The 23,372-nt window shown below is 42.7% G+C and overlaps 1 protein-coding gene across 1 annotated transcript in view; it reads left to right on the top strand.

Annotated features, from left to right (window-relative positions):
* Nucleotides 1-23,372, top strand: part of MBOAT2 (membrane bound glycerophospholipid O-acyltransferase 2) — a 366,457-nt gene that overhangs the window by 93,114 nt on the left and 249,971 nt on the right. The window contains exons 3-5 of the mRNA XM_077488747.1: nucleotides 20,269-20,321; nucleotides 22,295-22,304; nucleotides 22,734-22,748. Coding sequence (XP_077344873.1) covers nucleotides 20,269-20,321; nucleotides 22,295-22,304; nucleotides 22,734-22,748 — 78 coding nt within the window. The remainder of the gene's footprint in view (nucleotides 1-20,268; nucleotides 20,322-22,294; nucleotides 22,305-22,733; nucleotides 22,749-23,372) is intronic.

Below are 23,372 nucleotides of genomic sequence, written 5' to 3'. Positions count from 1 at the left end.
TGTGTGGGCTCCATCAGACTTTTTCCGTCTGATTTTCCGACGCACAAAGTTTGAGAGCAGGATCTAAAATTTTCTGACAACAAAATCCGATTGCATAAATTCCGATCATTTGTAGACCATACCGACGGACAAAGTGCCACGCATGCTCAGAATAAACTAAGAAACTAAAGCTATTGGCTACTGGCTTGTTTATAGTCCCGACGTACGTGTTTGACGTCCCCTCATTCAGAATGATCAGATTTTCCAACAACTTTGTGTGACCGTGTTTGCAACACAAGTTTCGGCCAAAATCCGTCAAAAAAAATCAGACGGATTTTGTGTTCGGAATGTCTGACCGTGTGTATGGGGCATTAGTCTCAGCTGTCCACAAGCCTTTATACAGAGTATGTGAAATGGCTGCTACTCAGGGCTCTCCCTTTACGGCGATAGTCTGCTGCTGGATGAAAACTGCTGACATGACACTGAAAATGGTATAAGTGCTGTCTGTTTGTGTTGGGAAACCCATTAGGGGTCAACTTGTTTGTCAGGGTCTTGCCTTTTATACACGCATGAACTTTATTGGCATCCCAGTCTTAGTCTGTAGGGTTCAATATTGAGGTGGCCCACCCTTTGTGACTATAACAGCTTTGACTCTTCTAGGAAAGCTGTCCACAAGGTTTAAGAGTGTGTCTATGGGAATGTTTTATCATTCTGCCAGAAGTGCATTTGTGAGGTCAGGCACTGATGTTGCATGAGAAGGCCTTGGCTCGCAGTCTCCGCTCGAATTCATCCCAAAGGTGTTCTATCGAGTTGAGGTCAGGTCTCTGTGCAGACCAGTCAAGTTCCTCCACCCCAAACTCTCTCATTCATGTACTTGAAGACCTTTCTTTGTGCACCGGTGTGCAGTCATGTTGGAACAGGAAGGGGCCATCCCCAAACTGTTCCCACAAAGTTGGGAGAATGAAATTGTCTAAAATGTCTTGGTATGCTCATGCCTTCAGAGTTCCCTTCACTGGAACTAAGGGGCCAAGTCCAACCCCTGAAAAACAACCCCACACCATAATCCCCCACCACCAAATGATTTGAAGGGGTGGCCCAATACTTTTGGCAATATAGTGTGGATGAGCGAGTTTGGGGTGGAGGAACTTGACTGGCCTGCACAGAGTGCTGACCTAAACCCGATGGAACATATTAGAGTGTAGACTGCTAGTCAGCCCTTCTCATCCCACATCATTGCCTGACCCCACAAATGTGCTTCTGGAAGAATGATCAAACCTTCCCATAGATACACTCCTAAACCATGTGGACAGCCTTCCCAGAAGATTTGACGCTGTTATAGCTGCAAAGGGTTCGTCAACTCAATGTTGAAACCTACAGACTAAAGAAATGCCATTAAAGTTCATGTGCGTGTAAAGACAGGCATCCTGATACTTTTGGCAATATATTATACATAATTTTAGTTAGTGACTCAGACAAACAAATATTTGTTTTTTGACTTTCTGTACAAAGCCCTCATACATTGAACTTTGTCTACTGCCTTGCAGAATAAAATGCAGAACAAGCCTGCTTGGACTGTTGCACCCTGCTCCTCTGTGTAGCTGCTGTCTCAGAGTAGAATCTAGGAGGTATTTGGTGTTCTGCAAGGGATCCCCTCTTTGGGGTTTGGGCTCAGCTACTGGCTACTCTCTGGTCACTCAACAGTTGCTTGCAGCCCCAGAGTAAGGTAGTTGTTGGGTAATAAGAAACTGGAGTAGGAGAAAGATATGTGGCACATACAGTACATAGCTTAAAGCTGAGGCTTGAGACTACGGGTGCACAGATGCCAGACAGTGGATGCAGCATAGGCAGTAGGTGCAGCGATGGCACCGCAGAGGCTTGCACTCTAAATGCAGTGGGGATTGCAGGTACAGCAGAGACTGTTGCCTACAGTAATTGAAGACAGAATGTCCCACTCAAAATTTAAATGGCAGTTTTGGCTCTCTGCCCCATCACATCCAGTGCTGAACCACAGGAGATAAGGAGTTGAGGTGAACATAGATCTACTTTTCTCCACACGTGATATGACATGAGCCTGTCACATTCCTTATTTTCATTTTCATAAAGTTTTCACTTTAAAGTCGAACTTTACCCGTAACAACTTGATAAAAAGTAATGTTCTTTAGCAAGGAACATACATTCCACATTAATAATTATGCTACCAAAATGAGTGTGTGCTGTACATTGCCTCCATCATTGCTCCTGTTTCTTCTTGTTGGAGGCTGCCATTTTGCTGAAGCCCGGAGCCCCTCAACAGCAGTAAATCATAAAGCGGAACTAAACCCAATGATTTAGGGCTTGTTCACACCATACATGTGTAGCGGCGGCTCCTGAAGAGCACATGCTATGCGTTTTTCAAAGTTAAACTTTGCCTAAACTGTAGTTTGGTTTGGGTTTATTTGTCTAAATTGGACCTCTGCATCAGTCTGATTAGACTGTGAGATGTTCAGCCTGGCCACAAGGGGCACTGTCTCTTGTGGCAGGCGTAGAACTATGGTCTGGTTAGGTGCTTAAGTTACTCTCTTCTGGAGCCAGGTCAGTAGGAGTGGCCCTCTCGCTTTGCCCTCTGGGAGAGGATATTTAAGATGCGGACATCACGTGGTTCAGGGTTCCGGTCCAGTATGAGGTGCTGACTTCATGGTCCTGGTCTTCCTGACCAGCCCCCAGGAAGGCTATAGCCTGGGGTGCGGATCCACCCGACTTTAATGTCTTGGGGCTGGCTAGCCAAATGCAAATCTCTCCCCTGTATATTTACTACCCTCTGGCCTATCCCTGGGGAGGTGTGCCCACTAGGTGGTCAGAGAGAGGTTTCATATCCACCCGACTTTAATGTCTCGGGGCTGGCTAGCCCAATGCAAGGAAACTAAATGAGGATTCTGAGGTGGTTGGGTGCCGTCTCCGGTTCGGGAGAGACCCAGAGCATTCCAGGGGAGGACTCTTTAGAAGAACACCACAAACGGGTTGATTTTCTTAACAAGAGCCTGGAAGGGCTGAAGTAATCGAGAGAATCCGGTCTTGTGGATATCGCCACGCAGGCTGAGAGATCCAGGTATCCTACAAGTGTTTCAAGTTTAGTTTCCCTACATGTTCTGTGGCAGGGACTTGAAGCCCTCCTGACTGGCTTCTGGACTACTCCCTCCGCATGAACGAGCACATGGCCTAACTTCTACTGGGATTTGTGAGTAGGGTCCAATCTCCTGACCTGAAGTTTATCTATGGTCCACAGCTCCGGATGTTACAAATTGCTCCAGTGTACCTGTGTTCCTGTATACCTGTATGACAATGCACCGCATGGTGACTGCACTACTGCATAGAGGCGATTCCTAATTTAAACACAGTCCTAAGCAAAGTCCTTCCCACTTCAATCATGCCGATCTAAATAATTAACAATGATATTCAGTAACAATGGAAATGATATCACTTAAAGTGGAACCTTAGTCAGAAAATGAAGTGCTGCTAGGTCACTTCAGGCTGGCCCCTTTAGCAGGTATATCTATGTAAAACATTCAAAATAAGTGTCTATACTGTTTAAAATCCAGTAATACATTGTCTCACCCTACACATGCTCATTTGTTCTAAATTTTTAGGCACTACCGACTTTGTAGAGGCCGATCTGCTTATAGCCTTGAAGATAAAGCCAAGGAAGCTGCTTCTGTTTGATCTGCAACTGTCATGGTGGTGCACATGTGATCAGTTATGACACCAGCCATTAGATGGCTTGACAGTTTGGTTGAGGAAACAAGCAAATGTGACACATTGCAATCCCTGCTTTCCAGAAATGCAAGTGTTTAAAAAAAAAAAAAACAATGGTTCTCTATGTGCCCTGTTCACACCACACCATTGAGATTTTTTATGTGCAGGAATCTCGTGTATGCAGTTTTTTGTACGTGAAAAAAACTGACACGACATCAACATTGGTGTGAATAGGACACATAACTGAGGCGCATGAGAACGAATGTCAACGTGCATGAAAACTGATGTCCACGTGCATGAAAACTGAGGTACACTGATGTCTCTGGAAGTGAAATCTGCAAAGTTATCCCATCAGTTTTCATGCATCTGTAGCACTAACCCCTGAAGGAGCTGCTGGTTATTTTTGGGCTTACCATTACCTTATGTTCTCCTTGTGGCACGTCTAGGGGATGTCCCGTGGTAAATAGCCCAGTAACTTGAGACTGACAACAGATCCACTTGAATGGATTTTATTTGCAAAACTCAGTCAATTGAACAGTCTTTCAACTTGGGATCAGAGGGTTGGGAAGGAAGTTCAGGTACTCTTAGCGTCAAAGTGCAAAAACGTTGAAGAACTTGCTTACTTTGACTGCATCCAGAGAATAGCCATTCACAGCTGGATGGTCACTCAGGTTGGACAGTCCCTCTCTCACAAGGCCTAGCAGCCAACAAGGTGCTTACTCAGGAACAAGTCCCTGCCACAGACGTTGTTGTAGAGCATGTAGGGAAACTAAACTTGAAACACTTGTAGGATACCTGGATCTCTCAGCCTGCTTGGCGATATCCACAAGACCGGATTCTCTTGGTTACTTCAGCCCTTCCAGGCTCTTGTTAAGAAAATCAACCTGTTCGTGGTGTTCTTCTAAAGAGTCCTCCCCTGGAATGCTCTGGGCCTCTCCCGAACCGGAGACGGCACCCAACCACCTCAGAATCCTCCTTTAGTTTCCTTGCCTTGGGCTAGTCAGCCCCGAGACATTAAAGTCGGGTGGATATGAAACCTCTCTCTGACCACCTAGTGGGCACACCTCCCCAGGGATAGGCCAGAGGGTAGTAAATATACAGGAGAGAGTTTTGCATTTCCCTCTCTAAACTCTAGAAGTTTCTAAACAGAAACAGGGGAAAATAATCTTTCCACCTGGGAAACCACAAACAGGCCCAAGCAATCAACTCTACCTTCTCTAACTGCAGACCAAGCTAAACACTACATTGTCCTAGCAGCCTGCCTAGGAGAGTGCTACACAAGAAAACTGAAAGGCAGGGTAAAGGGAATGGCGCAGCAGGCAGGAACCCTTAATAACTAATTTAACTATAAATAAAAAATTCAGACAAGTGTTGGAATAAATAAGGCCGCGGCTGCTTTATTATTGGTTTTAAGACTATTTTTATTCATCATAATAAAAACCAAATCAATCAACTTTAAACAACCTAGCCACTATGACTCAGGCTGCATAAAATATGTTCAGACTCCACAACTATCCACACCATATTATAACAAAATAATATCCGACAAACTTCAAAAAACAGATTAGTCCCCCTTTGTATAAATTCTATATGTATTTTCATTTTATTTAATTTATTATTATTTTTTTTTACAAAGGTGACACCACCACATAATTACAGCCACAAAAAAAAAGGGGAGGGGGGGAGGTGAACACCACAGATCCGTCTTCTGAGGTGACTGAGCCTGACTGGACGGAACCCTTCTTATAGCCCTATCCTGAGCTGGATCCAGCTATAACCACTTCAGACCCGACCATTTTGCTGTCTTAAGACCAGGCCACTTTTTGCGATTCAGCACTGCGTCTCTTTAACTGACAATTGTGCGGTCGTGCGACGTGGCTCCCAAACAAAATTTACGTCCTTTTTTTTCCACACAAATAGAGCTTCCTTTTGGTGGTATTTTATCACCCCTGCTTTTTTATTTTTTGCGCTATAAACAAAAATAGAGCGACAATTTTGAAAAAAACGCATTATTGTTTACTTTTTGTTACAATAAATATCCCCCAAAAATAAAAAAAAATAAAAAAAATTCCCTCAGTTTAGGCCGATACATATTCTTCTACATATTTTTGGTAAAAAAACGCAATAAGCGATTTATTGGTTTGCGCAAAAGTTTTATAACGTTTACAAAATAGGGGATAGAATAAACCAACCTGAAACAGCCGCAGCCTCGAGGCTTTCACACTGGAGCGGTGTGCTAGCAGGACAGTAAAAAATGTCCTGCTAAAGTCTTGCTAGCAGCATCTTTGGAGCTGTGAAGGAGTGGTGCATACACCGCTCCTTCCCCACTCCTGCCCATTGAAATCAATGGTGCAGAGGCGCTTTGCGGTGGTTTTTAACTCTTTTTTCAGCCGTTAGTAGGGGTTAAAACCGCCCCGCTAGCGGCCGAATAGCACCGCAAATCTGACGGTAAAGCGCCACTAAAAATAATGGTGCTTTACCGCCGATGCACCTCTCGCCTCAGTGTGAAAGAGGCCTAAATGTTGAATTACTATACATTCAAAAATATATATACATATACAAACCCTGCATATTGAACTATTTAACAACAGAATCCTGCAATAAAGTGGTTTTATGGGTTTTATTTATTGCATTGTATTTCAACAAACTTCCATTAATTGTATAGTTGCGCAGCTGTAGCAATATAATTTTTTTCTGGTAAAAATTAGAGATCTTTGGCCCCTGTGCTAGTATGCTGTTGGCAGTGCAGCTCACATACTTTGTGTTCCTTTTAGAGGCTCTGGAGTTTACCTAAACCAGCCTTGAATTGTAATTTGTTTGCTTTTTTAAATCACTAAGGCTCAGCGGTTTTAGTAACATGAGCTATTGTCATATCTGAGAGGATTATTCAATCCTTGCTGCAGGCAGTAAGTACCCATGTATGGTTAATGTACCAGAGTGAATGTCTCATACCCTACACTTCATTAAGCAGCATGACAAGGCCCATTGAGGATCAGTGAACTCCATTATTTCACCTTGTTAGTGAACTTCTACCTACAGCCAAGTGAGCTTTTCACCCGCTTGCTACAGGTCTCGGCTTCCAAGAAGGTGTTAGAAAACTCATTATGCTGCTGCTTCTTTTGTCATTTTTAGATTATATCAGGAATTCATTGCTAACTTAGCAAAATACATATTATAGAGACAGATAGTTGGATATATTTTACATATTACATATGTGTTTTGTATGCATAGCTTAAAGTGTGTGTTACCCCAAAGCTTCATATTCCTAATATGTGCCTGCTGTACTACCGTATTTCCCCGAAAATAAGACCTACCCTGAAAAGACTTATGCCGCGTACACACGACTGGGCTTTCCGGCAGACTAAGTCTGACTGTCTTCCCAGCAGACTTTTCAGTGGGGTTCTGACTTTCTGAACGAACAGACTTGGCCACACACAATCACACCAAAGTCCGATGGATTCGAACATGACGACGTACAACCGGACTAGAATAAGGAAGTTCATAGCCAGTAGCCAATAGCTGCCCTTGTGTCAGTTTTCGTCCGTCGGACTAGCATACATACGAATGGATTTTCGACCAGTTTCCAGGAGGGCTCCAATATAAGCCCTAACCTGAAACAAGCCCTAGTTTTGAAATGCTTGTAAAAGCCTATAATCCACTCTATTACAATAGTCTATGTGTGTGTTTCTGTAACATAATTGTGGGAAAGAGAGCTCCAGCGGGTCACAGAAGCGCAGAGCGGCACTATAAGGCCGCGTACACACGCGCGGACTGTTGGCCCAACCTTGTCCGCTGAACAGTGTTTGGGCGGACAGTCCGCTCGTGTGTGGGGCTTCAGCGGACAGTTTCAGCGGACAGTTGGCCGAACAAGGTCTTACGGAAATTCCGAAAAACTGTCCGCTGAAACCTTGTTCGCTCGTGTGTAGGCTTGTTCGGCCAACTAAGTCTCGCGCATGCTCAGAAAGGATTTCCACGTCGGAAGGTTGCATTGCAGTGTATAGGACGTCGTATTTTGCGTCCCGTCGTACGTGCCGTTCACGTCATCGCGCACGGTTTCAGCAAACTGTTCGTTCGTCGTGTGTGGCCATGTCCGTCCATGCTAAGTTTGAGCGGACTGTTCGCTCAAACTGTTGGACGGACAAAGTTGGGCCAACAGTCCGCGCGTGTGTACGCGGCCTCACATATGTATTTGGCAAAATTATATTACAGAAACAAACACATTGTACATTATATACTACTGATATATAGTACCATATTTATTGGCGTATAACACGCACCATTTCCCCTTAAATCGGGGGTACGTGTTATACATCGATTGTGAGCCTTCCGGCGGCTTTCAGCTGTTCTCGAAAGCCGCTGAGATCGGCTGAGAGTGGCCGAGATACACAGGACATCCGGATCTGTATCTCAGCGGCGCCATTTTTAAACGGCAAGGCCACACTGACAAGGCTGCAGATGACACTGACAAGGCTGCCATGATGGACAAGGCTGCAGATGGACACTGACGAGGCTGCATTGATGGGCATTTAAATGCAAGTTTTTTTTTTCCCTTAAACTTCCCTTCTAAAAGTTTTTTTCCTTAAAATTCCTTCCTAAACTTATATGCCGATAAATATGGTAAATTATAGGATTTTACAAGCATTTTAACTCCGTTCACACTGGGGATTCCTGACAGGCAGGGAGGAAAAGGGGGAGAGAAGAAAAGATATTAAATGCAAGCCCTACCCCGAAAATAAGCCCTACTGTGTCTTTTGTTGCCAAAATTAATATAAGACCTGGGCTTATTTTTGGGGTAATCGCGGTATGTACTTGTATGAGAAAGAATCCTGTTATCTTTGCATTGCTTCCTTTGTGTGAAATCACTGGTGTTTCTGCCAGTCTCTGCTTTCCTATTAAAAACTGACCACACTAAGCAGAAGAACACGCCATAGTCAGCAGGACTGGTGCTACCACTAGGCGGACTAGGCGCTCGCCTAGGGCGCAGCCACAGCCCTGGGAGGGAGAAGGTGGGGAAGGATATGGCAAAAGTTCAAGTAAGTAAGTGAGGGGTGCTGAAATTAGTTCCCGTCCCCAGAAAACCCATCTTCCTGCCCCCCCCCCTTCCTCCAATGCCCGCTCCGTCCTTTGCTCTCTCTGTCCCTGTGTGCGGACAGAGCAGGTGATGGCTTGGGAAGTGTAGTTGTCTTAGGTGGAGGGGATCCATTCCTCACCCTGCTCCATCCACCTCTAGCATGCCTGCAGCCTGTCCCTAGCAGCTTCATACTCATCACTTCTCTCACCCCTCTCTCCCTGCTTGTGTATTCCGTCATTAAAGGAGAGGTGGGCAAGAAGATTAAAAAGAAGCAGCCGACAGCCACACTGATATACTGTTGAGTGAGCCAGAGAGCCCCCAGGAGCAGTGAGTGCGCACTTCCACTGACCCCCTCCGACCTCTCTCTTCCTGACCCCAGATCAGCATACAGAACATCTGCTAGAAAATCCTCCTTTGCAGGGAGAATGGCTCTCATTTCCAGGATATTCAGGGACAATCTCTCCTTCCTTTTCTTCCACTCTTCATCACTGAGGAGCAGTACCACAGCTTTACCTTGAAATCCTTTGAAACAATGTATTTTCCTGTGCTGTGCAGAGCTGTAGAGTACACCAATCAATCATATATCATTTCTCTTCCTGCAGGCAGCCAGTGACTATTTTTGCAGCAAAGTGAACTGTGTTTTTAATTTAATTAAAATTTATCGCTTTTCATTATTTGTATCTATATATTTTTTAGTTAATTTTGTGTGTTGGTCACAGCCTCCATATAGGTGCAATTTTATGTATTTTGATAAAATATTTTTAGATAATCTTTATGAACAGTAATGCCCCATACACACGGTCGGACATTCCGACAACAAAATCCATGGATTTATTCCGACGGATGTTGGCTCAAACTTATCTTGCATACACACGGTCACACACAGTTGGTCGGAAATTGGGAATGTCAAGAACACGGTGACATACAACATGTACGACGAGCTGAGAAAAATGAAGTTCAATAGCCTCTAGGCTCTTCTGCTTGATTCCGAGTATGCATGGAACTTTCTGCATCGGAATTGTGTACACATGATCGGAATTTCCGACAACTAATTTTGTTGTCGGAAAATTTGAGAACCATAGCTCAAATTTTGTGCGACGGAAATTCTGATGGAAAATGTCCGATGGAGCCTATACACGATCGGAATTTTCAACAAAAAGCTCCCATCGAACATTTTCCGTCAGAAAATCCAACCGTGTGTACAGGGCATGAGTGTGTTGTATACACGTATCTTTTGAGTACTTCAAATTGTAACACATTTTTTACAAGTAGAAGTGGTTTACAGGAACCACATTTTCATAAGATTTTTTGTCAAGTGGAGATATATATATATAAAATTATATGGTAATATAACAGCATCTCACTTTACTGATGCCCAAAACTATTGATAGTGTGATCCACACTTAAAGGGGCAGCAGTTATATGTTAATCATTTATAAGTTGGCGCCTTCTTCATTTCGTTCATTTAATCCAGTGGCACCAGCCTGATCAAACACTGTTGTTGCTACCTGAACAAGATGATCCTTGGCTTTCTCATCTTCTTCGGGGCATCTGGTCCTGCTGTCTTCAGTTGTGGCAGTTAGAGGGTTGAATCAAACTATTAAGCACTGGCAAAGAGGGTGGAGTCAGGGGCAGAGAGGCAAAATAACATTTCACCTAGGGTAACGTTTTTTTGATTGCTAGGCCCCTGGGTGGCAATCATAACACGCTAAATATATACTGTGCCACGTCCTGATTATTGCAATAGAAATTTATGAAGGAAAAATATGGACTTTTCAGGCAAATATACAAACATATAACAAACTCTTAATTTATTCATATCAAAAATATACATAAATTCCAAAGATACAGACTAATTAAAACAAAAATGTCCAACAGGCCCATGAATTCATCCTACCAAACAGCATTATATCCCCAAAACCTTCTTCCTGTGGGATAGTATTGATAACATAGTTATTAGATTGCTGAGATATAGTCATGGGTTCTGAAGATCACATTAAAATTACAGGTGAATGCTCGACATGTTTCGCGATGCTAACACTTCCTCAGGAGCCTCACCCTAAAAATGTGTATATAAATTCTGGTACAATGTTTTTATTGAAATATACAAGGGAAGAACCAGATAACAAATTCCCACGCAGGGCATGTGATCATGAAACATAAGAAAGAGGCTCACAGGAAAGCACAAAATAGAACATATGTTATGAGAGTTTAAATTATAGACTGACACTGGCCCATCAGCTAGAGTCGGGGGCCAGAGCGTTATGCCCATGTCGGGGGACACAGGGGCTAAGGGGGTGCGGGGTTAGCCGCACAACAAACAAGAGCAACAGTAAAAACTAGACAAAGGAAAAAACTAAAATCAGGAAGGGCAACCGGTGAGAAAGAAAGAAAAAAAGAGGGGGGGGGGGGTGGGGAGGTGGGATGATAGATGCAGAGCAGCAAACAAGAGGGACAGAAAGTGGGTTAGAGGAAAAAAATGATATATATTCAAGCTTGTCCCAGATGCACTGCCAAACTGCTGCCACCTCGTCAACCTCGTGGGTGGAATCAGAGGGAAGTCACTCCAAACAAAAACCTCCAAAAAACAAAAAGGGGATAAAAAATTCAGTGGAAGACAATATTGTGCGAAATTCACTAGCAGGGATGTATCCAGTAGCTGGTCCACTACAAAGTCCTTATAGGGGCTGCGCAGAAAGGCCGCACTGGGCGGTGGGTGCAATCCCAATCTTATAATTTTGTGACCATTTTCATTCGCCAGGAGCCAGTCAGCGTGCTGCCAGTTTGTTTGTTATTTTTACCTAAAAAAAAATAAAAAATACATGAGAATTAAAGTGATACTAAAGTCTTGTTCAGGTTTTGTCATGTGTGGTTTGAATTTTTTTCACTTGTTGTTCAGTTTAAACCAATGGAGGTGATTTGTATAATGATAACCTGCTGATAACTACATTGCCCGAGAGACATTCTGGAGCAATGTATCATATGGGGTTATGAGTGAGGAGGTGAGTGGGTGAGGAGAGAAATTGGATAGTGGTGGGAAGAATGGGAAGGTTAAGTCTTTCAGCAGCATTTATAGTTATGTTTCTAGGACACTGTTTTTCTTGATGTTCTGCAGTCATTTGTAAAGAAGTAGGCACAAATGCAGATGCAAGATGTATATAGATGTCAGCTACACACTCTGTAAATGAATACCTAAAGCCCATCTCCAGGCAGCTAATAAAATTGTCCCTTGCAGTAGGGTTGTGCCTGCACTGCAAGGGTTATGTGCTTGTTTAGGTCTAGGGGAACAAAAAAGATTACTTGCCTGATCCTCTGCTGGTCCCCGCAGCTTTTTCTCCTCCATGCGCTAGTGATCTAGGTTTATGACATCATTAAGACCAAAGCATGGTCCACAGCCCTTCATTGGACATGTTAACGCAAAGGGACAGTCCAAGCAGGAGCGAGGTGGAGCACCATCTGCTGTAGGGGAGGAGGATCAGGTCAATTAAATTGTTTCTCCTCTCCCCTAGACAAAACGAGCAATAAACCCCTGTAAAAATGCTGTCTGATCCTGTCTCATCTGTTCCTCCCCTTCTTCCACTGTTCCAAATCCATCTCCTGACAAGAAAGAGGCTAGGGATCAAGCTGCACATGCTCAGTTTGGTGTGTATTGCTAGAGAGTTTTTTTTTTTCTCTTGGAAGAGTGCATGTGATCAGCACAGGGCCAATCAGCACTGCCCAGACAGAGGGTCAGGCGTCTTGCAGCCTTGTAGGGTAGTCAGAGCAAAATGAAAACTCCTCATACAAGCATTAACCAGACACCAATAGAAGTCACAAGACTGCTCTAACTGCTGGTGAAAACAGCCTGTATTTACTAAAAGTATTGCATTTTCATGTTCTGTGGGAGACCAGATATAGTAAATTCAGGGTCCTGGTAATGCTTTACAGCCTAACTCCAGATTATCTGTGCCCACCCTCTCCTTAAAGCGGAGTTACATCTAAAAGTGAAATTTCTGCTTATCTGTGTCCTCCCCCCTCATTTGCCACATTTGGCACCTTTTTTGGGGGGGGGGGGGGGTGGGTACCTGTTTTTGACAGGTACCTTGTTCCACTTCCATCGGACCTTGCCTCGGCGAGGCGTGTACATCAGAAGTCTGGCCCCCTCCTCCTTCCCCTACTGTTGGACCAGTAGGAGAGCGCAGCTTCGTGCATGTGCAGTATGGACCCGGTCGTGAAGCTAAAAGGCTTCACTGCTAGGTTACCTTGTTGGCAATGGTGGCGCAGCACCCGACAGCTGATGGAAACAAAAGCTTCAGTACTGACATCGCTGGACTCCAGGACAGGTAAGTGTCCTAATATTAAAATTCAACAACTACAATATGTGTAGCTGCTGACTTTAAATTTTTTGTGGGGAAGGCGGAACTCTGCTTTAAGTCCTCGCACCAATTTCTTCTTCCTTTTTTTTTTTTTTTAAATCCCTTTATGCTCGCCTTAAATCCAAAAGTCTTCTATCTGGTGCCATTACTTCACAGGTCCTTCTTCTTGTCCAGTGGCCAGTTCTAAATAATTGTAAGTGCCATTCTGTGCTGCATTACTGTGAGCCCAGGCTGGTGTAATGACATGTTTCCAGTAGACGTGTCCTTGTGTCCATGACATCCTGGGCTCATAGTGGGTTAAATGATGCAGGGTTAACAATGTAAAATCAGACACTGCTGATGTACACAACCAGGGCTGGTTGAAGATGAGCTACCCACAGAAGCCTACAACCTGTAGATGTTTTAGTCTGCATCAATGCCCCAGTTATTAGGTCGCCATTCCAGATCTGTTTTTTTTTTTTTTCTGTCATCTGATTTTTTTTTTTTCTTGCGTGCTTCTGCCCCCAACTAATCACACTCTGTCTGTGCGTTCATTCCGGTATTACTTTCAGCTAGGTGTTCCGTGAAAATTGGAAATAGGCAATTGCTACGACACATCTATATTTTATTGCTTGATAATTATCATTATTGGATGGATGAATTGCTATGCTGGGATACAGCTGAGTGAATAAGAAGGAGCATTAACCTTGCACTGCAGTGAGATAATAATGAATTATTGTTCAATATTAAATCCATAATATGGACTAGGTTCACCTTTATCCCATCACGTTATAATGATATATGTTATTTACTCAGTGACAATCATTTTTAACCTAAATAAAAATACTTGCCTTACAATAATATCTTATTGACTATCTACGTGATCCATACTCAAATGTTGTTCAATTGGTAAAACCAACGCAGAATAACCTGTTGTTCTTTAAATTCTGTATAATTGAATATGGTTTTATTTAGTAAGGCAGTGCAGAGTGCAGTTGTGATCCACAAAATGTTTACAACCTATAAGAACCAGTCAGATCAGATCAGTTAGAAAACCAAATAAAGTTTTGGGAATGCAAAACCCCTGATGCAGGATATGACCCCCAACAGAAAAAAAAGCTAAGGTGTTAACTTTTGAAGAGTTAGGTATTCGTAGTTAAATAATATTTATAAACTCCACGCCTTGGAGGTAATTCAATGAAAAGCTTCTGTGAATCAACATACAAACTATATAAATTTTGAGAACAAACAATGCAAGCAAAATATGAAAAATACATTTCCTCTGATCTTCTCACTCCTGCCACCTTATCATAGATGTAAATACAATAAACCACATCTGCAATAAATTGCAGATCTGTGGTGGTGCTGTGATATAACTACCCCTTCCAAAATTAGTAATCATACCAAAATTCATAACACAAAATGAAAATCAATTGTATAAACCTACACAGTGTTTCCACATAAATTATGATGGTCCATAACACCAGTGAAATAGTGTTAACTGTGAAACTTCTTTATCCAAATGACCAAGTGACCAAGTGACTTGCGATTCACCTCTTCCCAACACTACATCTCACTCACTGGATATTTATGTCACTCAAAATAATGATTGGCATATAAAGCTTTTTCCACGATATTGCTTCCAACTTTTCTCTGATGTCCTACTTTCAAGCCTGATACCCACTGCTAATATATTTTTTTTGTTCAACTCAGCTGGCTGAACGAAAAAAAAAAACACGACTGCTCAGGTCTGAGCAGCTGTACTAAGAATCTGTTGTTGGTACAACAATCTCCACTGCTATGCTTTTGTGTTCTGACAGGGGGACAGCCCCCCCCCCCCCCAGCCAAAACACTTCAGTCGGCGCTCTCAGCCATTAGCTGAGAGCGCTGATCGGGAGGCGGTCAGCAGACCTTTTCTTCCATCATGCCCCTTTGACAGAAGCTGGCCATGAAAACAGGTGGAAAATCTTCCCTCCCCTCACCTCTAAATTATACTCCAAACAGCATTTTCCTACCTACATGACATTCAATAATGGTTTGCATCTACACAACACACTACATGCCCTACACATATTCCCCGTACACACAAGCAGAATTTCCGTCAGAAAAATCTTGGATGGTTTTTCTGACGGAATTCCGCTCAAGCTTGGCTTGCATACACACGGTCACACAAAAGTTCTCAGAAATTTTGACCGTCAAGAACGCGGTGTCGTACAACGCTACGACGAGCTAAGAAAATTAAGCTCAATGCTTCCGAGCATGCGTCGGAATTTTGTGCGTCGGAATTGCTACAGACGATAAGAACTTTTTCCGTCGGAAAAATAGAAAACCTACTCTTAATCTTTTCCTGGTGGAAATTCTGCCAGCAAAAGTCTGATGGAGTATACACACGGTCGGAATTTCCATTTAAAAGCTCACATCAGCCTTTTGCTGGCGCAATTTCTGATCATGTGTACGGGCATAAGAGCTTGCACTACTTGCACTTTATCAGCAGCAATCCTTATCCTTTTCCTATCACAGGTAAAGCACATTGTCAGTATGGCTGCTGTTGCCTCAGCCTTTATAGTAGTATTATTATATATTTCCAAAGCTTCCTTATCAGCCCTTCTAAGCCAGCTGGCCTGGCCAGGCAGTGAATTATGGTTACATAGAGTCTGGTGACTTCCCACATTAGTTGCTTGGTTCGCAATACTTGAACATTGCAGAATTTGCTGCAAACCCATTGCAACTGTCAACCCAGATTTCGTATCTACACCTCCTAGACACATAGATTAAAATAACGAGTGTTGTACTCTTACATAGGTTTAGATAACTATGCACCCACCTGCTAGAAGGCAATCATGCACTTTTAGTAGAATTTATATTAGAACTAAGCATTACTTCCACTCAAAAAGCATTACTGGTTTTTAAGTAACAGTGATCAACTCTTTCAGAACACGTATTGGGTAACCAAAATGTATTCCTTTACCCTGTAAAGGAAAGCTGATGTTTCCCCTGAGAATTTTTGATTATGGTTGGTTTAGCTGGGGCAAAACACCTGCAGATGGCTAAATTGGGCCTCCATGTCTGACCGTGTTCAGATGATTATATTCAGTGCGGCCAAAAGGAACCTGTATATGTTTATTGTGTGCATCCGTGTCTAACCATCCTCGGATGATTATAGTAAGCCAGGCCAAAAGACACCTGCTGATGGTTGGATTGTGTCTCCATGTCTGATTTTCCTCAGATGATTATTATCACCTGGGCCAATAGATAACCGCAGGTGATGAGATATAACCTACATCAGTTTTTGTGTGCCGTCATCATTATATCTTGATTTTTCTTACTAAGAACTGGAGTTACTTGCCCAAAGCCATCTGTCAGATCCAAGCCTTTCTCTTCACCTTTGAATCTGATGGTTGGCTTTGGGGAGAAAACCCCTGCTTCTGATACTAACACTTTGATACTTACATCTTGTGTGCTGATACTCATAAAAACCTCTAGCCTACTGTAAAGATGGTGCACAACCTTTCAACAACACATGCAGAATAAGAACATTTTTTTGTAATGTTAACAGAAAACTTGGAAAATAAGACATCCTACTCTTCAAGTGTCAAAGTTGTTTGTTTTTTTTGTCTTTTTTTGTTTTTGCCTGTAGCAAGTATGAGCAAGGTGCCCGTGTCCTTTTAGTGGCAGCTTCTCTTATTTCGAAGAAAGCTTTGGTCAGACAATTTCTCTGTACATGTTGTAATAATGTGTAACAATCTACATTCAGTGAACTAAAATTAGTAACAATCTGGAAGACAGACTATAAATCTTTTGTTTAAATGCAAGTAACATACACCAGTGTTGCGAAACAGATAAAGAGTACCTGTCAGGATGGCATTCGCCACAGCTAAGACATGTATCGAACACTACGTCATTAACCAGAAACGATGTTTGTTCTGGGGTAGATGTCATCTTTGCAGTATCACATACAGTGGCATACCTTTCCCGGAACTAGCACTGCTACTAGAAGTCCAGCAGTGGCGGCCTCCAGCATTGCATGGGAGCCTCGACGTAAAAAGCAACATCTGTTCTGACATATTCTCTACAAATCGGCGGCTTCCAACAGGCCCTGATTTTCAACGACCCTCTAAGGTTTTGGGACATTTGCTTGTAAAGATTTTTGTCCTTAAAATATTTCTAATTTAGATCAACTTCAAAGTGAACTCCTCTTGTTTGATGGCTATGTTCAGATTCTCATTTAGGAAAGTACCAGGTCTTCCTCCTATGCAGCAGCCCCTGGCTGCTGAAGTGGATCTGACATTTTCAGCACACATAAAATGCCAAGTGACATTTCATTTATGTACTAAATCCAGCTATTCCCTGGATGCCCCCAGAACCATAGATTATACATGGTCCAGATTAGCTATGGACATTATTATTGCTTGTTTTGCGTTAATACTGTATTTTGAATAGGAACATTTAAACTGCAAAATGCTTAATCTGTAAATCTGATTAGTAAATGTACCATGATGAGCTGGCAGCCTGCTGTGTTCCTCCAGCACAGTGTTGTGGGGAATCTCCTTAGGTTGACTGCATCAGCAAAGTGTGTTTGAATATGATTTTAAAATATTGGCCACGATGCCAAGGGCTTATGTGGGGACACTAAACTGCTGATGCTAATGGTTAGAGTATGTGTTATTCTTTGAGCTGTTTTATTATACCCCCAAAGGAAAGGAAGGTTGGCCATACACTGTTCAAATTTCATTATGAAATTTGCTATGGGTGGTCTTGTTGGCATCCTCCTGTCCGACCAGAAATTGTCAGTTGAACACTGGCTGCATGCATTCAATTGCAAACGTTGATTCAGTGTTCTGACAGTCACCAGTGCTGGCTGTCAGAATATATTAGCTGCAGTAGTAAATTCATCCAACCATGTTGCATAGCATGGATGGAAAAATCTGTTGGATTTTTTTTCATTTAGTCTGCAGGTATGAGATAGGCATACTTACCTTGGTTCAAGCAGGACCAATATAACTTTGCAATAATATTTGTAACCCACGGTTTGTTTAGTGTGCTGCTCTGGCTCTATCACTATGGAATGTAGTGTGGGTTATGCTGTAACCACTGCAGGAGTGCCAGCAAGAGATGTAGCTCGCCCCAGCCCCTGTAGTCACTTAAAGGAAAAGAGGAAAGATCCCAGGTGTCGCACATCCACGTAGTCCCATGGTGGTATGAGAGAAACCACCTCAGCCTGGGCTCCTACAGGGCCATGCCCCCAATGTGTTTCATCCATGACTAAACTCTGGGGGTGGATCTAAACACATTGGGGGCGTGGTCTGGCGGGAACCCAGGCTGAGGTTGTCTCTCATTCCACCATAGGACTCTGTGGATGTGCGGCACCTGGGATCTTTCCTCTTTTTATTCCAATAAAATTTGTACCTAATACTTCAGCTTTAATCCTTCTCATATGCCTCATGCTTTTAAGTAGTATAAACCAATAAAGGTTTGCACTACATAAAAACACACATATGAACAAATAAGCACAATTTGGTTCATTCTTTTAAAGGCATTTATTATGAGATGTATTTTTGCATCAGTAGATGATACAGTACAGTAGATGTAACAAAAAATACTACTTATCTTGTTTTATCACTTTCTAAATTTAAAGTGGAAGAAAACCCTAACTATTTCTATTCTTAACAATGTTTCCTGATCCCTCCTTCTACCTATCCTGCCTAACCTGTGTAAAAAGGTCTTTATACTTAACAGATTAATTTGTATGATGTTAGTCTTCTACCTATCCCAGGGTTACCTCTTCTGGGTCTCCTGACATGTACTCCGATTCAGTAAAAGTCCAAAGTCAAAGTCAGACAGGGATAGAAGTCGCTGTGATCTCGCTCTTTCAATCCTGCTGAGAGTGTCTGTTGCCAAGCCATCTTAGTGCACGTGTTACAAAAACAATTATGTACAATTAAGTACTGCCCATGATACTTTTTTTTTTTTCACATTTTTTTTATTGTTATAGGATTTAATGCAGGTCATATTCCAATTAAAAAGGGAACATAGTGTATATTGTATATGTACAATTGCAGAGCTCCAAAATATGTCAGTTCAGAGTCACAAACGATGTAGCATGCATAAGGAAGAAGGGGGCACAAGGCCTTCAAAACATATAAAGTCAAACAACAGCAGAATCAACATTGGAACAATGACAGAAATATCCAACACCTATGGACAAAAGGTATGCAAAATAAAAAATAAAAAAATAACATTTCAATGGTTTAAGATAAGAGGCCGTAAAGGAACATAGAAAAGAAAGAGAAAGAAAAGAAGGCTAGAAGGAGAAAAGAGAGGGGAGGTTGACCGCTCCGGGCGGGTCCAGGTCTTTAACCATAGTAGTCAGAGGAGGCAGACTCAGGATTCCAGGAGTGACCTTTCGAAATCAGCTGGAAGGAAATGGTCCACCCAAGGTTGCCAAATTTTAAGATATTTGTGAATTTTATCTTAATTAGTTGCTTCCATTTTGCGATGTATTTTTGCCTGGGTTACCCTATGCTTGGTTTCAATGGTGCAAAAGGTAGGGGACTTCCAAGCACGCACTATGGTTTGTTTGGCTGCAGTTATAAATTGCAATATGGGGCTGAACTGAGCTCTGGTGCAGTCCAGGGTATTATGATTAAGCAACGCAAGGGATAGATGAGGATCGAGCGTGGAGCTGACCAGGGTGGAGGCCATTCTGAAAATCTCAGTCCAAAATTGGTGCACAACAGGGCACATCCACCAGATATGTATGTGAGTACCCTCTTGACCATAAGCACGGAAACACACAGGGGGGTAACCAGGTAGAAACTTGAAAGTCCTTACTGGGATCAAATACCATCACATGAGAACTTTATAATTAGTTTCATGCGCCAAGATGATCTGACAAGAGGATTTAGTAGTCACCCACATATCATCCCAGTCTTCTGACTTCAGATCTACCTCAAGGTCTCTAGACCATTGCGCTGTGTAGGATGGAATATTAGCTGAAGGGGACATGAGATGGGTATACTGTATAGATGCGATATAATAGGGGTATGCGGGTCAGAGTTGCATATGCCTTTGTAGACAGACTTGTTTGGGAAGAATGTGTGCATATGGATATCTTAAAGAAGTGAGCGATCTTAAGATAAACGAAAATACGCAGAGGTGGGATCTGAACCTGTTCCTGCAAAATGGCAAATGTTTTCCGGTTGTTATCAGTCGCATATACGGGTCAGACCTAGGGATTGCCAGACTCGAAATGAAGCAGGATTAGAATAAGCTGGATAGAAAACTGGATGGGTTAGGAAGGAAAGTAGTGAGCTGTTAAGGGACATGAATTTACATGGGCTGCAATATTTATCCCTCAGTACGAGAGAATGTTTTGTTATTGGGTTGGCTATAAGCCCCACGGTCAGAACAGGTCACCCATAGCAGGTTGGTAGTTGACAAGGGACAGAGATCAATCTCCTCAAGGCCAACCCACAATAGTATCTCAGAATTAGCATGGTAGAGCCTGGTAGATACTACCAATTAAAAGGCATGTTAGTATCAAAGGAAATTGGGGACCTCCAAACCACCGCGTAGCTTGCTCTGCAGTAATACTGCTCTAGAGACTCTGAGTTTATTAGTGCTCTATATATACTTCTATACACTGTTATGTAGAGCCCGGAAGAAATGGAAGGGGATTATGACCAGAAGAACTCTTAAAACAAGATTTTAGACAAACAGGTCACTAAGCGGTTGCCAAGTAGCCAATAAAGAGGACAGGTGTGACAACATAGGAAGATATTTGCCTGATAGAGTTGAGAGAGACAAATTGTCAATTTGATTTCCAAATAAGGTATTGAGGATGTAGACCGTTGAAACTGGAATGCTTCCTGGAGATGGCTGAGGTCCGCGGGAGGTGGCAACCTTGGATTTGGATGGGTTCACTTCCAATCCAGAAACTCAAGCACATTTATCTAGCAGTTTAAGTAGATTGGGTAGTGTTATACGCAGGGACGTGAACAATAGCAAAGCGCCATGCGCAAATAAGCATAGCACAAGGTGGGTTGTAGCAATCTCTAAATCAGTGATTCTCAAATAGGGTTCCTCCAGAGGTTGCTAGGGGTTCCTTCAGCATTGGGCAATTTCTGCCTCTCAGATAAGTTCCCACTGACACCATTGATCTTTTTAGCTATGTGTAAGGAGGTCATTCTTCCCAATGACAGAGGCGGAGGGCCAGAAAAGTATCTGGTTTATTGATCTTAATGTAAATAGTGTGGCTGGACCTATGAATAGCTTTATCAGCTAATTCAGCAAAAAGCAGGTCCAACTCTGTTTTGGTTTTTCTCCAAAAAGAGCTTGTTCGGCTTGGTGGGAGAAGAATGAAATTGAAGAAAAAGCTGATGATATTCTGCCTCTAAGTGTTGCAGTTTGAGATTTTTGTCCCAGGTTAAGCTGGGAGGAAACAGATATACAGGTGCCTCAAACTACTGGCCTTTGAGCTTTCCACAGAAGGGCCAAAGAAATATCCAGGGTAGCATTGTGTAGGAGTTATTCCTACACAATGTCAGAGGGGTAAGACTTGTTGACTAGATGCATATTGTTCCTACAGCAGGTCCGATCTCTGGATTGAGGAATCAAGGAGGAGATAGTGGTGATAACCACAGAATGATCAGACCATGAATTGAATACGGGGACCTAGAAGAATTGGTGAGAATGCCACAGTGATAAGAATATGATCTATCCTGAAAAAAGAATTGTGGGTAGGAGTAGCAGGTAAAATTCTTATTTGAGGGGTTGCATTCCCTCCAGGTGTCAAGAAGGGATGCCTGCTGGAGCTGTTTGCAGCATGGTAGAGAGGGTGAATGCGATTTAGGAGTGTAGGGGGATTTATCAAGGTGTGGATGAAGTACGAGATTGGAATCCCTGCAGAGGATCAGTATGCCCTTACAGTGAGTCTCTACAACCTGAAGTAGATCCATGATACCTTTTTTATTTGCACTAAAATCCAAATTTTTAGGACAAACTTTCGTGGTGTACCCCCTTCTTCAAGGTCTAAGCGTTAGTATTGCTTGGGCCTTGAAGAAGGAAGTACACCGCAAAAGCTTGTTCTGAAAATTCGGATGTTAGTGCAAATAAAAGTATCACAGACAGCGCTCAATTTTTCAATCCTGCTAAGACAGCCGCTTTTTTCCTTCCTTACAAGTGGTGGGAGTGTTCTGCAGTACTGTCTGATCATATCAGGCATCCAAATTCATCCTCGCACCTTCCCAGAGAGAAAGCTCATGCATCTGAGGCAAGGTCCTGTGCGATGATCAATCTCTCCTAATTGCAAAAACCTATGGCAGGGTTCTGCTAAGCCAGCAGTCCAGCCTCTATGTTCAGCCAGCAGTACATTCTCTTTTTCTTACACCATTTTCTTTGAAATTGCCCTTCCTCTAACTCTCAGCAGCCCGCAGCCCCTCCTCTTCTTGCTTTGTTGCAGCAGCCAATCTCTGTCCTCCAGACACAGCCAAGATGGCTGCCCCTTGCACTGGAGGCGCTCCATAGACAAGCTTTACAAAGTGGTCTCCTTAAAGATGACTACTGCACTTCTGCATTAATGAATATTCTGTTTAGCCAAACTGCAGAAGAACAATACAGAGGCAACACAGGAAGAAGTTCCACAGCAGTTATCAGCTACAGTTAAGGTTACACAAGTCTATATTAAAATTCAACCTTTACATAATCATTGAAAACAGCTTTATGAAACATGGGTGCTATAGTAACAATGAAAACATGTATTGAGAAAGATCAGGCGTCCCTTAGACCTCGAATAGTCACAAATTCTCCTTTGCCTGGGTGTGAGCCCGTCTAAAGCAAATGTGTTATATCTCCATCTTGGCTTAACAGGATAAGCTACGTCTTGCTGCTCTCTAAAGACTTGCACAGGAATCCTCTGCGTCTCTTAGTCCGTTTCAGGTCAGAATTCAGCCACAAATTTGGGCTGAAATTGGACCTGAAACAGTGAAGTCAGACGCACTGGACTCTTGCTGTGAGCCGCTGCATTCTCCAATGTGAATCCAGCCTGTGGGCCCATTCAGATCTGTGCATTTTGATAATGAGTAAAACTGGACATATTATCTCGCCATTCCTAAAAAGCAAAGTAAAACAAAGTAACGCACCTAGCTGGTACACCACAATGGATTTGCATTTTACCACTGTAATGCACAAATATGAACTATCTGTGTATTGTGGTCAGCATCTGTAAAGATTACTGCATGGAAATTAAAATATGTATTTTC

This window comes from Lithobates pipiens, unplaced genomic scaffold (genome assembly GCF_037356315.1).
Source record: "Lithobates pipiens isolate NorthernLeopardFrog02 unplaced genomic scaffold, aLitPip1_a1.2 Scaffold_18, whole genome shotgun sequence".
NCBI classification, from domain to species: Eukaryota; Metazoa; Chordata; class Amphibia; order Anura; family Ranidae; genus Lithobates; species Lithobates pipiens.
Note: the sequence above shows the minus strand (reverse complement) of the source record. Positions and strands in the feature narration are given on the sequence as shown.